At 42.5% G+C, this 18034-nt stretch overlaps 1 protein-coding gene across 1 annotated transcript; it reads left to right on the top strand.

The window, feature by feature from the left end:
• Nucleotides 1-850: 850 nt before the first annotated feature.
• frmpd3 (FERM and PDZ domain containing 3) lies at nucleotides 851-16813 on the top strand (the record flags this gene model as incomplete). The annotated part of the gene is made up of 15 exons (XM_079167292.1): nucleotides 851-957; nucleotides 1112-1266; nucleotides 1395-1497; nucleotides 1803-1848; nucleotides 2508-2612; nucleotides 5600-5707; nucleotides 7518-7649; nucleotides 9569-9688; nucleotides 10014-10150; nucleotides 10683-10809; nucleotides 11197-11286; nucleotides 11542-11721; nucleotides 11947-12082; nucleotides 12782-13663; nucleotides 14013-16813. Exons 1-15 carry the CDS (start codon nucleotides 917-919, stop codon nucleotides 16811-16813), a joined length of 5163 nt encoding a protein of 1720 aa, XP_079023418.1. The 5' UTR covers nucleotides 851-916.
• Between the last annotated feature and the right edge of the window lie 1221 nt (nucleotides 16814-18034).

Below are 18034 nucleotides of genomic sequence, written 5' to 3'. Positions count from 1 at the left end.
AATGAGCTCCCCAATAAGCCACTGTTATCAGAAACAGCAAGTGACAAGAATATGAATCTGAACTATTGACTAATGTGACTCAGCCTCCTGTTACTGGCAGTTTGTTCTCTGCCTGTGGCACTCAGAAAGATATTTGCTCTCCACAGTGTATCCCTGCATAATAATCAACACTACTGCCGTGGCTTTATCCGTGTCTCTGTTGTAGCTCATCTGCACCATTAACATCACAATCAGTGGCTCATCTTTAGTCAGCGATGATCAGAGTCCTAGATCACAGATATGAGCACAACTATCTGGCTCTCCTTCTATCACACAATCATTTCCATCCATTTTTCTGCAACAAACAGAAACCCACGTGTCACATACACACTAACACACAGTCTTTTAGTAATCTTGCGCTCACTACCTCCCACACAGGCATCTGTAAAAGAGCATGTGTGGTTCACAGAAGCAGCTTTGTCCACACTGGGAGAGCTTGGCAGTTTCAGAGACTTCAATGTCTTAAATACTCTATGTCTGAATGTTATAGGTCGTTGATAATTGCAGTTGCTCAGAAATGTCAGATGCTTTTAGCAACACGATTACCTACATTTTTACTTCCATCTTGTGCATTTTCACTGCAACGCAGAGCCTTACGAGGAGCCTAATGCATCTTGTTGACATTGGACAATGTCAATGATTGTAATCTTTAATGTTACACTTTTTCATCTTCACATCTATCATTTTATTTTTCTGTGCAGCCAAGATGTGGTCAGGAAAGCTGTGCTGACGACACAGAAAATGCTTCAAAAGAGTACGCGGGGTATATTATTCCTGAGATTGTCTCCTCCTGTCTGTTGTGCAGGTGAATGATTGCGAAACAGATAGCGGCCTTTGCAGTGCGACCCTGTCCCATGCTGCTCCCTCCTCTCAGGGGATGGCAAAGGTCCAGGATGGACACACGAACGCATGTGACAGGTACGCTGTGCTACACATGACCTTGACACTTTTTCTCTGAACAAGGACAATATTCACAGCAATTTTCACTTTTCACTTTTATCTTATGTTATTCCTCATATTAAAAAGGCATGTCCATATTCATTTCTCTTTATTTATGAATGTGTGTGTTTAGCTTTGCAATGTTAGAGGAGAGCCAAGATGGTATGGACAGTGGTACCCTAAGTGCTGCCTCAGCTCGACAGGTCACCATCCAGCGCCACCCGACTCAAGGCTTCGGCTTCGTTGCAGGCAGCCAGAGGCCTGTCATTGTACGCTCCGTCTCTGCTGGTTAGTGTGTGTGTGTGTGTGTGTGTGTGTGTGTGTGTGAAAAAGATCCTATGATGACTCAAATTAAAACTTTCCTTTTTACTTTATGTTTATGACTTTGTATGAGTTGTGCCCAATCTCATCTGCAGACGGCCCCTCCTTTGGCAAGCTTCTTCCTGGAGACCAGATCTTGGCCATTAACGAGGAGACGGTGAGCGACGCGCCCCGAGAGAGAGTCATAGACCTTGTAAGGTAACATCCTTTACTGTCCCAGGAGGGAGGGAGGGAGGGCGAGGAGGAGGGTACGGGCCAGGGGACCAGCAACACGGGCAAGTTGAAGTAAAGTGCACATGAGTGAAGAGGGTGGATCAAAAAGGAGCAAACTGTTTCTTGTTGCTGGTGATGCGTTACATCAACACAAACCTGTGGATGAGACAGTCCTTTTGCAGCTGAAGGACAGCGAGGATATGGCAGATATAAACCGGAGAAGCTCTCCAAATACCCTGTTGTCTGTAACGTTATCTAATCCCACTACACTCTCTTTTGTCTTTCCATAGACGCTGCAAAGACACTATAGTTCTCACTGTGCTGCAGCCCCATCAGGTAGTATGATGGGAAACTCACTCTCTTTCATGTTCCTCTCCCTTCAGATTTCTCTTCCTCTTCATCAGTCATTCCCTGTCTCTCTGAATCATAAAGCAACACTGTACTGTATTCTGTTCCAACAGTGCACACTAATGCAGTGCACACATACATTAGTCTTCAAGGCCATGCCTTAAACTAGTAACTTATTTTTCTGGTAATCCCTTTAAAAACAGCTTCATGCAGGCACATACACAACACCTTATTCAACAAAATATGTGTGTGGATCCATCCATATTGAAGAAATGAAAATATAGCACTTATTTGGCTTGGGAACTGGATATTTTTAGAAGATGAAATACTGATGTGAAAATGCAAACAGATTTTTTTTTCATTTAATTATTTGGAACCTAGAGTAGCAGTTCGTAGCAGTTCTGCAGGATTTTGCATATGTGTTGGCTCTAACATCTGCGCTAAGCACAACAATTCAAAAAATATTAAAACTTTTAACAGGTGAGTTTTATGTTGACAGCAGATTTGCGGTTGTCGCATTGCAGCAGCATTAGCCAGCTCTCAACACACATCTCTTTAGCACTGGCAGTCACAGGGGCTTCTCTTTCATTTGCATCTCTTCATTCAAGCTGATTCAAGAGTGTCTCTCTCTCTCTTCTTCTCCTCAGTCACCTAAGTCTGCCTTCATAAGTGCAGCCAAAAAGGCCCGCCTGCGAACCAACCCGCCTAAAGTGCGCTTTTCAGAGCAAGTGTCCATCAGCGACCCAGACCCAGTAAGTTCAACAAGTCGTGTCTCTCTGTGACATGAGCACGCAAACACATGCTGTTACTCTGTCCCTTTCTCTCCGGCTGTGCATTTAGTTGTTTGATTAGCAATCGCAAAGGCCTCAAGTATTCTCTCTCCATCGTAATTTCAGACTGAGCTATTCTACGGTGTGTGTGTGTGTGTGTGTGTGTGTGTGTGTGTGTGTGTGAGCCCTTGGTCCAGCAGTTTGGCCTTGAATAAATTGCTTTCCGGAATGATTTGAATTGTCACAGCTGCAACCGGAACGTCTTTTCAAAGGCAATCCCAAATTTTGAAAACAGCTATAACGTCTCCTAGAAATGTTTGTGGTTGTTTGCCTGTAATTGTCCTGGTTGCATATGGCAGGGCTTGTAATGTTTACATTTTCTTACCCGACTAATTCAAATCTACAAGCAACAGATATATTTGATGTGGCTGGGTTTACACTATTTCATATTGTTCAATTAAGAACTGCTTTGTGGCATATGTATGAGATAAGAGACTGTACACAAATCAATTACTAGGTAGCTATTGTAATTTTTATTTTTGCCAAAGGGATGCTCTTGTCTTTTCTTACCCCATATGTTATATTTCATATGTTTTTAGGAATTATATTAGAAAGAGATAAAATAGTTACCTCAAAGGTTTCAAGCATCTATGGGGGGAGAGTAGGTTACACCGTAAATAAAGTGGGAGCATGAAGATGACAGCAAATGGACAATCAATAAAGAATCAGAAGTTGGAGGGTAGGGTATTCCATCAGTCCATTTTCTATTTACCTGAACTAAATGGAGGAGATAGAGAACAGGATTGCTCATCACATGGACCACATGGTCTCTGATAACCTTTGGATAAAGCCAACGCAGAGTGTTAGGCCGACAACTCAAACTTGTTAGGCCATCGGCTCCATTAATGGCTAGAGCAATACTGTAGGAGAGCTGGGCCTCTTCTCTTACACAACCTTCCTGATCTCTCTTAGTAAATTGTAAATCCAATTGATCATAGCTTAAGAAAACACAGGGCACTGTTGAGGTAGAGATAGGAGGTAACTGTTATGACTGGCAAAGATCAGCCACCACCCCCCCAATGCAGGGCAAGACATTTGTAATCAGGAGCCACAGCCTGCTATTGATCATCTGAAGACCTGGTCAGTGTTGGCCGCCTGCAGTTTGTTGAGAAAAAGAAAGGGGGAAGGAGATGAGGCTATGGCATTGAGAAATAATTTGCCTCTCCTAACACTTTCCCTAAATGTGACAAACGGCTAAAGCTCCCCCTCACTAACAAGAACAACGGTAGTGGCTTGTAATGGGAAGTGATAGACCTTTTGTGGGAAGTGATAGACTTTCACTGGTTCACCGTTGCTTTAATGCTGCAGTATGGAGAAAGAGCTGTTCACTCATAACTCAGGCTTTAGTCGCTTCCAATGTGCACCGAAGAACAGCTTGTTGAGCCTTCTGAGTATTTAAGTTCTCCAAAAACAGACTGCAGGGCATATGTTGTGGACACAGTTCTCCATTTCAACTAAATGCTGAGATATATTGTTGTTGTCCAAATGCCTTTAATGTCATGAGTGATGTCTGCCTACTGTTCTTACAAATCCCACCATCAGATAAACAAGCGAAAGTTCGCATTGGCTGCATCCACGTATTCACATGCATCAAAGCGCTAATGCATTATCTCACACACACACAACATCAAAATCACTTGACCTCCATGGCTAAATAAAAAAGGAACTCTGCTGAGACCATTGGTGCCTCCCTGAAGAGTCTACAACAAACGGTTCTTGAGCTTGGCCATGGTACGTGAATCAGTTTAGAAGTTATATATCCAGGATGTTAAACTGATTCAGCAGTGAAAACAGGTTAAAAAGATAAAGATAGAGACTAAAGTCTACAGAGTACAGTGTGAAAGTGAACCACCACATTATCTGGAGATTGAGACGGAGAAACAACAAATAGAGGAACATCACTGTTGCTGTAAAGCCGGGTCTTTATTCAGTGACATTAAAAAGGAAAGGCAGCATGTGTATACATTAAGTATACCTTTCAATAGCTTGCGTAGCATATAAGTGCTAACAAATATTAGCTTTAGTTTTTTTTACAAACGTAACGTTTCAGAAACATATATCTCCTTCCAACCTCTCAATGTAATGAGTATCACTATTACACAACATTTAACCATGACTAGTTCCAAGTCCACAAAGCCAGCCTGAAAATGAAGAAAATCTGACACGATTGCATGTGAGTCTATGGAGCAGAGACTGATAGTCGCCCTAATCGGGCCTGGACAATGCTACGCTACGATAGGCCGGTCTGTGTTTTGAGGGTACTTAACAAAGGGTCAATTGGGGGATTTAATCTGGGCTGTATCATTGCTATGCATCCTTAATGTCGCATTAAAACCCTTAGGTTTATCTTACCACGCTTAGATAAATCCCTTCCCTCTGATCACAACCGTGGTTCTTTGAAACTACACAATGAGAACCGAGTCATTTTCTTAAAAGGCCCTCAGCAAGATTTAAAAAAAGGGAGAGAATGCCTGTCACATCTCATCCTAGCAATAATGAATTGAACTGCATATCATAACTTTTCTTCTAACGAATACTTTGAGTAACCTTGAATCGGGCCGCTCCTCTTATGCCTGCCGTCATGAAACTCTGTCATGAAGGGTTTCAATCCCACCATCCAATTTACTTTGCATGGCATACATATTGAATGGGTAGACTGGAGAAACTTAATAAGCCCTTCTTTGATCCTGATGCAATGCATGGGGTGGGCATCCTAAGGCAGAATGTTGCACCTTCAAGTATCTCTCCATTGTTCCCATGAGGCATATTTGTTTCTTAACACTCCTCCTTTTTCACTACTTGTTTTGCAAAGCGGGAGACTACAATTACAGCGGATTGTGTTTGTATTGTACAATTAATTCCTTGTTTTTTACTAACCCAAAGGTGTATTCTCCCTCAATCTCTTTCAGACAATGCTCAAGGACGACTCCTTGCTGCTCATACCAAATGTGTTGAAGGTGTTCCTGGAGAATGGACAGATTAAGTCCTTTACATTTGATAGCCGTACCACTGTTAGGGTATGTATTCAATAAAGCTGTGCACATGGAAAAGGCAACTGAATTTCAACATTATGATTTTTACATTAATCAGCTATAATCCACTTTCATATTAACAATGGCCTAAATCACGTTTAGTGTGTAATGGACGCCCACAAACCCACAGGCAATTATCAGACAACTCTGCAGTTCCTGTCAGTTTTTTAAAGGATTTTAGTTCCAAATTTCCTATTTTTGTTCGCTCTACCTGCATTTTTTCAAAAAAATAAAAGATTTGGTGCTGGGCGGGTACTGTAGTTAGGCAGACAAAGATCGACTAGCTGGTAAACATAGCGGGACATTTAGTAGCTAAAGAGAAACATTTCTCAGACGCTGGTAAAGACTAAAACAGAGCTAAACGGAGAGTGACTCCAAATGAATGATAGTGTCATTAAGATATGTTACAGCTTAATGAGGCGATAATATGTCGTGGTTATAATTACAGCTTGATGGGATGTCCCAGAAAAATCAGTTAGGCCTACTGTAGGTTTAACATTTGGCCTTTTGTAAATGCACCCAACATGAGCATACCATAGGTTCATTGTTGACGGCTTTTCCATCATAGAAATGTTAAATTTCAATGAATTTTTAACAATGTATATTATTATGATTGTATTGGAGCTTCATGTGGATTGATTATCAATACAACTCAGGCACATAGTCTGTTACGCTAAATTAACTCCAACCATAAATCAAGTCAAGTGTCCTCATTTTCAAGTTAATATCTAATAAGTAATTGTTTTCAAAAAGTAAATAGAAAAAAAAATCTGTTTCATTTTGTGAAACGTCACCATAGCAGTTTTGGGAATTTATAATCTCAGTGATGTGATTAGAGCCATGAATCAACAAATAAATCCAATCAGACAGAGGTCATTTATCTCTCAGCCTCTAAGACGAGTCTGACATCCCTGAGCAGACTCATTAAACAGACTATTAGATTTTCACAAATCTCTCCTCTGCTCATGAAGGGAAACCGAGAGAGAAAAGGAGAAACACTGCAGCACTTTAAAGGGGAGATGGAGGAAGCAACTCATGTCAGCCTAATTAAATGGAATTTCAGCATAATAAGAAGACCCAGATCAATAAAACAATGCCACAGATTAAATCAATGGCACAATAGGATGCACAGTTGTATGCCCATTAGACTGCCTGTCAACTAAAGAGGCTTTCCTGCAATGTTATAGGCTACAATCTATAGCATTCTGTGACCTACCCAGGCCTCATTTAATGCAAACTGCACAGGTCAATACTGTTAAAACTGATTATTCCTGTTTTTCGGACAGCTGTTGCTTAGGTTACACCAACATTGAATGACAATTAAACCTTTTATGGTGAGCAAACCATTAGTGTTCATATTTTACAGCTCTTAATGAGCCTCCACACTGAGACTTACAAACTAAAGCAACATATTACTACAATAGATTACCTTTTAATGTCCATGCCTCTAATATATTAAGAGGGCAAAAAATAATGAAACCGTGTCCTTAGGCATAGCCTGGGGTAAGCTGTGATAAACCGGGAATTTCCCCTCAGAAAGATTTCTCTATATATTTTGAAAAGAGATGAGAAAAGCTTGACATCATTCACAGATACTGATCTGCAAAGGAGCAGACATTTGCCCTGTACACCCACAAGGATGTCAATTTGACAAACTATCCTATACAAAGATGGAGTTAATTCAGGGTGAAAATAGGCTTCAAACATAAAATATATATATTTTTGAATTGGAATGTATTGTTACTGTGGAAATATATTTCAATCTCAAAATCGGTTTCCATGTCTCTTCTTCCAGGATGTGATCTCCTCCCTTCAGGACCGCCTCTCACTGCGCTACATTGAGCACTTTGCCTTGGTGTTGGAGGCAGGTGGTCTGGACCAGAACCAGACGTTGCATCTGCTGCAGGAGAACCAGCCTCTGACGCATGTAAGAATAGCTCCCCTTACAATATTTTAACCAAGCAGCCCCTGAATTAAGTTTCACCTAGATGGACGAATTTTATTTAATGTGTTGGGACATACAAAAAAGCCTCTGGAAGGTATAAACTGTAAACCCAACAGGCAGCCATTTTGAGATCAATGTGATATTTATGGCATTTTTTGCCATTTCTAGACACTGTAATTGAACAAACTCCTCCTACAGATTTCACCAGATCAACTTTAAATTTGGTCAGTACAATCTCAGTTTTCATGGAACTATGTAACCATGATGTGGCGGCAAAAAAAAACACATTTCGCCATGAAACAGGAAGCTGTTGTAATTTAAGCCTATCCAATCTGCTCCAAATTTCACTTGATAAGAGTCCATGTTTAAACACATCTACAGGCCAATATTTTTTATTTTTTTTACAGGCTCTGTACTTTTACAACCTTCTCCTTGCAGATTAATCAGATCCATCTCAAAAGAAGCCTGAGGACGTGTGATGATGTAAAGGGAAGATTTTACGTTGAACTGAGTTGCAGTGGCAGCGCTGCGATTTTTCGATGTTTCACCATGAAAAAACTAAACTCTTGGAACTTGACTCCACATTTTCAGATCTTTTCCAAATTTCCCGTTTCACGGCCTGAAGACACGGATAGGCACATTTTGAATCAAAGTCATAGCACCACCTACTGGTAATATAGTGGCAGAAGTAGTGCAAATTTAGGAGTCAACAAGAAATAAAATTGAGACGAGACGTATGCACTTAAGGAGCGTTTATAATAATTTGTCAATTGAGCAATCACTTACTTAAACAATCAATGTATCAATCAATGTAAGCAAGGGCAAAAAACCTAGCATGGGTATGCTAGGAAATTCCCTCACAACCCCCGTGCTCCCCTTTTGTTTGCAAGTCTGTTATTAACTTTTGGGCGATCACAATTATGTTTGCATTGATCCGCTTACCTCCTACATGACATATCGTCGATGTAGGTTGTATGAATGAATAGATGTTATGAATAATATGTGAGTGTGACAAAACACATCAAAGTAAGCATTTGACTTTAAAATGCAGTCGAACAAAATATAACTTCAAAACACACTTAATTTGACAGACACCTCTGATAATACAATGGCATTGTGTCAGGATAGAATAATGTGACGTTAAAATAGGCCATCAGATAGATCAAAAGATATGTAATGTAAGCTGCACAGAATACTTCAGAAGTAGCAATTTCTACTTCTTACCTACAGGACATTCTCTCCTTTGATATACTTTGATGTAGCAGCTCAAATGTGTTCAAAAAGCCTTTAGATCTGGATGATGCTTTATAGTAAAGATTGTCAGTTTTCATTGAATGGTGTTGCCTTGGCATGGCTGCCATTTTGTACAATTCACCAAGAAGCAGGAAGTTGTTGTAAATTGAAGGTACATTGTCCAATCCGCCCCACGTTTCTTAGGCATGATAAGGCTTCAGGAAATGTACATGCCAATATAGGCTCAGTCATAGCGCCACCAACTGGGAACAGGAAGTTGCTGCAAATTGACTGTACATCTGCCCCAAAATTCTCATCTTCATAACAGTCCAGGCCAGAGGACATCTGCATGCCAATATATACTCATGGTCAAAACGCCAGGAAGTCAGTCTCATGTGACAATTTAATTTACATGAATTTTGTATGTGGTCTACACTTCATATAGAGCAACATTATGCATGTACTCTATCTCTGCATTGTGGACACAGGAACTGCTGAACAATTTGCAATACATTGTGCAGTGTCTGGCGGTCACAGAAATGCATGACGGGCGTCCCGCCAGTACTAACAATGTGCCCTGTTCGCCAACCAAATATTCTACTTTGTTATGTATGACTAAGGCCAAATATGTACTTGGTTATTTAGCTGATATTGTTGTATTCCCTTAGGTGGTGCATAGAACCTATTTCCAAGGGATGAAGTGTCTGTTCCGCATCTGCTTCTTCCCCAAGGACCCTGCAGACCTGCTGAGAAGGGACCCCGCTGCTTTTGAGTACCTCTATATACAGGTAAAGCACTGGATTAAAGGGGGATTTACAAGGATGTCATTCAATCATATGACACTGTTGGAGAGCAGTCTCCTCGAAGAGCAAGGGCTTTGACTAATTTTACAGTTAGAAAGGTTGCATATGCCAGAGTTAGGCGGGCAGAATGGGCCTGTTGCAGGCTCTCCAAAAACGCCTTCAGGTTAACTTTAGATATCCAACAAGTCTTATGAACTTGGAAGCTGTCCCTGGCAATTAAACTAATGCTAAGACTTACAGAATTATTCCAGTTAACATTGTTGTTTGCAGTGATCTTTGTACAAAACAACATGTTAACATGTCCTAACAGAGTCGCAATGACGTCATCAAGGAACGCTTTGGCATGGACTGGAAATCTGACATCACGTTACGATTGGCCGCCCTCCATATCTACATCACTGTGTCCTCCGCGCGGCCTAATCAGAAGATCTCTCTCAAGCATGTTGAGTAAGTCCACAAACTAAACTAGCCTTCAAATGAACTTTACAGACTAACAGTGATGTATTGCATTTCACATCATTAATAATTCTGTGTACCATATCAGTGAGTCCCACAGTGAAGTTTGTTCATTCAATAATGTCTAAATGATTAATAATTAATCCCAATAGTTTCAAAAACTCAAATTACTCAAGGATCATTTTCCCTAGGTCGTTATGAGACAAAGAAATCCATTGCTTTGTGAAATTACATCTCTCCCTCAATTTGCTCATTTATTCTCCAAAACCTCAACCTAGCAAGTAATTAGCTTTTGCCATCACAACCACAGAAGCAGAACAGATCTACTGTAATAGACTTAGGGTGGCCATGTTAAGCTAGTAGTCAAAGACGATGTATTTTTGGCTCACTGTGTCTTCTTGCGGGACGAAAAACCGTTGTGTTCTCAGCGGGGACATCTTTCCCAGACTCTGACTAACCACTCCACTGTTGTTTTTCTCTTGTGTTTATACTCTTCCATCTTTCTCTTTGCTCTTGATCACAGAAAAGAGTGGGGACTAGAGCCTTTTCTTCCCCTCACTTTGCTTCCAACAGTCAAGGAGAAGAATGTGTGCAAGAGCCTGTCTCAGTTGCTGAAGACCTATCAGCATCCACCACCGTCGGGCAACAAGGTTCATCCATCTAAAACATATCTAGGCAATTCTTTGTGGAGAATGTTACTTACTTTGGGTATACTGGAATTAGACCACATTTATAAGCATTGCAAATACAGACCTCTCGCCCATATTGCCATTCTCTTGATTACTATTAACATGTAAATCTCAACATTTTACTGCTTCTTTAGGGGAGATTTTAATTAATTGTATTATATGGCTATGTTTGCTCCATAACTAGTCCTTTTTATTAAGAAGTCCTTCTTCTCTATATACGTAACTGTTGCATAAGACTTTATGATCCACATCTGTGGCTCAACAGTGCCCCCAGGAGGACGTGGGATGTGCTGGAGGAGGCTTCCTCTCTTAAAGATGAGCGTTTCTTGTTTATCATTCTGTTGACAGGTCCCTCCTCTCCAAGGAAAGCTGCAGTATATGCGTGTACTCAACGACCTCCCACCTTTTGGTGGTATACTGTTTCACACTGTTGGACCGGTAATACATGTTTGAATCTTTGTCTACACAAATACAAATGCACCTCTTTTGCTTAACTCTTTGCTCCATTCAATTTCCTTGTGTGTCTTTGAAGCTGTGCATGTTGTCGCACAGGGAGCATGCTTCTTAAATAAACCTGTTCAACATCTGAAGGAATTGTCTAAAAAGCTGATTTTTAAAAGGCATCATGTGGTGTTCCAATATACTGTATTAAATATAGACAAATAATTGTAATCCTCTTGTGTTCTTCAACAGGATGAGAAACAATCAGCTACAACACTACTTGTGGGTCCTCGACATGGTATAAGTCATGTTATTGACCTGAAAAACAACCTCACAACAGTTCTGGCTGAGTTCAGTAGGGTTGTCAAGATCCAGCTCTACCGAGAAAGCCAGGGAGTGGCTCGTGTGGAGGTGACAATCCATGAGGCCAAGGTATTTCAGCCGTAAAGATGCACACTATAAGTACATATGATAATGACAAGACACCATTTTGCCGAAGGGAAAGTATGTATTTCGCATGCCATCTCTTTTGTGGTTCAAAATTGTTCAACAGTTTTATCAATTGTATTTCATCAGGTCAATACAAAATGAGCAGGCAATGCTCATTGCCTGTCCCCTAAATAGTCTCCTAATTCCCCTCCCTCCCACCCCTTGCAGCCCCTTGTCCTACTCATGGAATGGCCTGATGCCAGTAACTTTGCATGCCTCATCTCTGGCTACTACAAGCTGTTTGTAGACCCTAAACGGACCATCTACTTCCGGACCCCTGGTCAGTCTCAGCTGACCAAGGCAGGTATGTTAGAAGACTTTTTGACTTGTAGTGACTTTGAACACATGTTCTGAATAAGCGATATACATCAAGAAATTACAGGAAACATTATTGTTTACTTAAAAGCTTATGATGAAACATTCATGTCACCCATTTAGAGTTGTATAATTGTCTTTCTTTCAGCATCATATTAGAAAACTGCATGTCTGGCAATATTTGGTAATCTTCATTTTATGTTCAGTCTACATGGACATTGATCTGCTTCTTCATTGGCTGAAATCATTACCTGCACTAACCAGGTTATCCTGGAACTACCATCCCATGGCGCCCTCTGCTGTCTCTCCTCTCATCTCAATCTTGACTCATTGGAATGGGATTCTCCATTTTCTTTTTTCCAAAAAAGATTAACATTATGGAATTTTACAAGTTATTAGTTCTCATATACATATATATATATATATAATATATACTTATCAGACATGAACATATCTTCTGCCATCTGCTGTAGTCCACATAAAAGAAGGATCATCATACCATCACATTCCACCAGAATGTAACCCTTCAACCTCAAACAAACTTCAACTATCAACATCCATCTCTGAAATAACAAATAAACCCCATGTGACCACCAGCTGTCACCTCTGCTTTCCCATCTGGATCTTCTCTATACCCCTAGTTTTTACCACCTCAAACTTTCCACTGCTCTGACAATTCTATCCTCAGATTACAGAAGCTCCCACCATGCTCACCCACGTTCTGGGGCAACCAGCTTGCCAAGTGGAGGGCGGCGAGGGGACGAGAGGGAAAGCTCACACAGGGAGTCAGGGTCTTCAAGGGCCCTAGTTCCGGCAGAGCCTCAGCATCTGGGCCTGTGTCATGTCCACCTTCGAGAACAACAACAATTTCAAGAGCTCCAAACACACGCTGAAGCTGAACTCGACATCAATGAAAACTTTATTTCACATGAGCCCCCTGGGCGGCCCCGCACTAAGTCAGACCCGACCCAGCAGAGTACAGAGGAAATAGCAGGGGTTTTAGAGAGCCCAGCAGTGGAGAATGCAGGATTCAGAATCCGAGCCCAAACGCTGTGTCAATCCCAGAAAACCTCACGATACTTTTGTGACTCCTGCAAAGCCAGACATAAGGCAGAGGGTCTGACAACAGCAGTGAACAGTAGTGGGAGCTCTGGGAAACACTGCTCCAGTGCTTGTGCCTCCCGAGATGGAGGCGCTGTTGACCTCATGGCCCTTCCGCCCCTAGGGAATGAAGAGGATGAGGCAGATGGTGGGGGAGAGAAACTGCAACCACCACCACCTGCTATTGCTGCCCCACCACCTGGCTTCAGGGACAACAGTTCAGATGAGGATGACCAAAAGAGACTGAGGAAGGCTCGAGCCAGTGCCAGCCCTGGGGTCGCCTCTGGGAAGCTGGCCCAAGCCAAGGAAGATGTGCCTGTGACCCTAATTGATAATGTGGCCACGAGAACAGTCCGAGATCATGCCCAGGAGCTTGATGATGCTCTGGTGTCCACCTTACAGGCACTAGAGGCTTTGGCAGCCTCTGAGGACTACCCCCATCACGCTCAACAGCCAACACAGACTGCAGGTCAAAAGCCTCAGTCATGCCACGGCCAACATCTCACACACAGTATTAACAGCAGTACTGATCTTATAGTGTTCCAAAGTGTTACTTGTTTATCAATCAATACTACACAGTACCTTTGCAGTACACCATCTTTTCATTATCTTATGAAATGGCAAGACAATCCTGTAATCTTTCAATTTTGTGGTAGCAAAGCATGTACAATAACTGGAAAAAACATAAATTAACTGAAAATGGTTTGATACTTGACTGACTAGAGTAAATACAAATATGAACTTCCAATATTTTTGCGTTATTAATATGTATTGTGTCTTGATTATCCTAACAGTGTGCTGTTTGCCTTCATCCTCAGGGCTGATTGTCTTAGCTGCCATTACACCCGAGTCATCATTGGACTCAGGCCATGAGACCAACTCTTCTGAATTGACTGATGTTTCGGAGATGGTGTCGGCTATGAAGCAGAACCAGAACCAGGCCTACCTGCTGGCTCATCATATCAACAAAGAACGTATACTCTGTCGCCGTGACTTTCCCCTGGCTATCCCTGGCTGCACTGCAAAGACCATAGGGACTGGGGCCTTCTCTGTGGGTCAGATTCGTGCTGGCTGTCCAACCAAGCAAGTAATTCTCAGCAAGACGGTTCCCTTTAAAGTCAGTCCCAGTCAAGACTCTGCAGTACTCAGTGTTGTGACAGAGCCGGGGAGCAATCAAGAGACGCAGACGAAACAGAAAGCAGAGATGAAAGCAAACCGTGAGTCCACCAAAGCAAACACCCCTGATCGCCCTTCTAAGTCGCCTGATAAATTTAAAGTGTCTGGTTCTTCACTGACAGCTCAAGTCAGTAAAGATCAGAAGTTATCAAATTCTTCTGGGGAGACCCTGAGCCAAAATCTTTCGGAGGCTATAAAGGGGAAGGCAACAGCACCTCTTAATACAGACCCAAGCAACACAGCCTTACCTATCCTCCTACCTGTTGACAGAATTGCTTCTGCCAAGATTTCTCCCACTAATATGTGCCAAGATGCCAAGACTGCCTCTAGTGAGACCATGAAGCCTTCACGCTCTACAGAACTTTTGCCAGTTGACGACCTTTTCTGCACATGCCCAATGCAACAGGAGCCTGGGCCTCAACTAAGACTAAAAGACCCACAGGTTCAGAAGATAGTGGCGTTTCAATCCTCCTCCCCCACAGATGACGAGCGTCTTCGGGCCAAAGGTCTTCAGCTTGCTAACAGCAAAGAAAATGCAGTGAGAGTAGGAGCAGATCCTAGTTTGGCAAAACCCAGCCCTCAAATACAAACCAAGTACTCCCCTCGTTTACCTGTAAAAGCAGAGAGAAAAGAGGCAGCTGAAAACAAGACTGAGAGTAAATCCCACCCTGAGTCACAGAAATGCCCCATAAAATCATTACCTATTTTAGATGATCTGACAACACCTAGCCCCTCTGTAGATAAGGTATCCACTCTCCCTGCCAGAGACTCAAAGATGCAATGCAGTGGTAAGGGGAAGTCCCAGCGCAGTGCCCCTTTCTTGAGCTTTAAAAACCTTCTTTCCGCTACGTTCCCGGCACGAATGCGACGAGAAACAGATGAGCGAAGGGCTCAGTTGCAGAAAGTCCGCCAGTATGAACTAGAGTTCTTAGAGGAGCTGCTGAAACCCAAGTCATCCCAGGGAGAATTTTTGCCCCAGGGATCCTCACCTGTGCCCTCAGGCACTCCTTGTGCCTGCCAGCTCCGCACCAGCCCTGTCCTAAAAGCTCCAGGTATATCCAGGGAGCAGCGACGCAGCTGTGACTGTAAGCGAATGTGTAGGGGAATGCGACTACCTGACACACCGGTTGGATCCACAACAGAGACACAACACAGAGGCAGAGAGAGACCCATCTCTAAAACCCCTCCAGCAGTGTCCAAAGCACCTCACATCCAAGGTGCTTCAAGGAGACCTCAGACCTTGGAGATCAAGACCACACGAATACGCTCTACCAGTCTTGAGTCAAGAGAGCCTAGGGGAGAGCAGGGTTCCTGCTTGCCCACCTGTACTTCTCAAACCGATTGCATGGGAGGTCCACAATATAAGAAGCTCCAGAGGCGATACAGCATTGGAGAGCTGGATAACAGCACTAGCACGCCTGTGTATGCTGAGGTGAGACCCAAAGCCAAGAGTCTAGAGAAGGAGATGGAGAGAGTGAGGGCCACAGGGCTGAGGCTCCCCACCCCAGTAGAGCCGGTCCACACTCAGTCTCACCAAGCAGAGGGGAAGGGTAAAAAGGGTGTGTTTTTCATTCAGGGAGAAGAGCTATTGCGTGAAAGTAAAGAAGGAACTAGCGAAGTGCTGCTGACCATGCCCAGTGAAGACAGTGATGACAAGGATAAATGCTGCTCATTCTGTTTCTGCTACAGGAAGTGTGAGGCGGCAGATGAAAGCAGTGAAAAGGATGAGCTCTCATACTCCGTACCCCTTCAGGTCCTTCCAGGCATGGAGCTGGACTCGCATACCTTCCCAGTAGTGAGCAAAACGCTCCAGGTTCTTGATGCAGAGGATTGCAGTGGGGAGGAAGAGGAGGAGGAAGAGGAGGAGCCACAGACACAGGAGATTGACCTGAGAGCCTGTGGTACAATGGAGGGGAGCCTTGCACGGGTACAGGCTCTACAGGGTAAAAGTTTCAGCTTGCCTGATGGTTTCCTAAATGCCCAGTTGGATGCTAATGAGTTGCTAGCTATTCTGCGTCAGTGTGCTAACAGCCCACAAGCTGAGGGCGAGGCTCGCCTTCAGCCCTCACAGATTACAGAGTACAAACAGGAGCTGGCGGTGCGCTTCAAAGAATTCAGAGCATCTTGTCGACGAGTGGCAAGTGTTGAAAAAAGCCCAACACGTATGCTTGCTGTTGTCACAGCCAGCTTTCAAGTGTTGTGTGAACTAACTCAGACCTTCATCAAATTGGTCAGGGGGGTTCGTACAGAAACCCAAAGGCTGCAGCTGTTGAGAAAAGTTGAGGAAGTAGCTATCAACTACACTTTGCTTCTGCGTGCAGCAGAAGAATCAATGGGGCACTCAAGCAGCTTGCCGACAAAATCCGTGAGCCCTCAAGTTTCCTCCAACACCAATAACATGAGCTCACTCACTCGACCCATCAAAACTCTGCCTGCCCAGTAAGAATACATCTGGCAGGGATGTAATCAAAATCGTCCAGACTGTGGGTGGCTCCTCGACCCAAATTCATTATTTGTTTATTGTTTACAATTTTTACAAGACATGCAATCAGTAAAAATTGCAATGCAGCTGTTCCATCTCATGTTTACAGGCCCTGAGGTAGCCTCGTGGATCTTGTTTTGAAATATAAAGATACACCAAACTAATGCACAATGGAATAAGAACCCTATAACAGACTGGGTGATACAGGGCTAATCACCTTATATCAATATTCACAATATACATAAGTCATTGAAATATAATATTTTATATGTGATGTATATTTGGGTTGTGTCTACTTAGCAAATAATATAAAGTTTTGTGAAGAAAAAAAGTGAAGAATATATTTGAAATGTATTGAGTTAAGAGAACTATAAAGATTATAATAAATCATCAAATAAATGTATGCTCTGGACAAAAATACTTCAGAAATCTCGTCAAGTAGCGACATCTGTAAATTGCGTAGTCCAAAGCGTTGGCTGGTTAGATGGTGATGTGTTTGTTTTTTGAAAATATTAACTGTTGTAATGCAAAATGGAGATCTCTGTTGGCTATGGCGACAATGTCTGGCGTAGTGATACATGAGTCAAAATGTAAGTGACAGTGTTGGAAAATGACAACTGCTGAAAGACGACAATGACATTTTAAACTATATTGACTGACAGAGGCCCATTCTCTCACTATAACAGTGCAGGTATGAAACACACCCGCTCTGGGCAGACAATGTAGCAGAGACCCAAGTCACAGTCTTATCCACTGTACAGTAATGAGTGTCGTTACCTCACTCAGCTGTAGAGAAGGGATACCCACACTGTACTAAATAACGCACGGTGTCTTTTACACCATCACTGATTCATGGCTCACTTGCAACTCACTTGTCCTGAATTATAGTTTTAAATATAGCCATCCACTTGCAAGTGGGTAAACGTATCACTAGAATTTTGCACAACCTCTGAAATTAGCTCTGAAGTTGAAATGTATCTTTTAATGTTTGATTAAGTGTTTTTTATTCCCACTGCTGCTGAAAACCTCACTTGAGTCCACATTACCAGTTTTACATAATTCATCACCTCAAAGCTCCAGCTTACCCGTTTTCAAGGATCCTTTGTTTTTAATTCAGGTTTTCAGATAGAGTATAAACTAATTTGCTTTCTATGTGCTGTTATACATTGTGCAATCTAGCAA

The sequence above is a fragment of the Pholis gunnellus genome (genome assembly GCF_910591455.1).
Source record: "Pholis gunnellus genome assembly, chromosome: 10".
Lineage (NCBI taxonomy): Eukaryota > Metazoa > Chordata > Actinopteri > Perciformes > Pholidae > Pholis > Pholis gunnellus.
The sequence above is the reverse complement of the archived record's forward strand: the minus strand, read 5'-3'. Positions and strand labels throughout refer to the sequence as shown.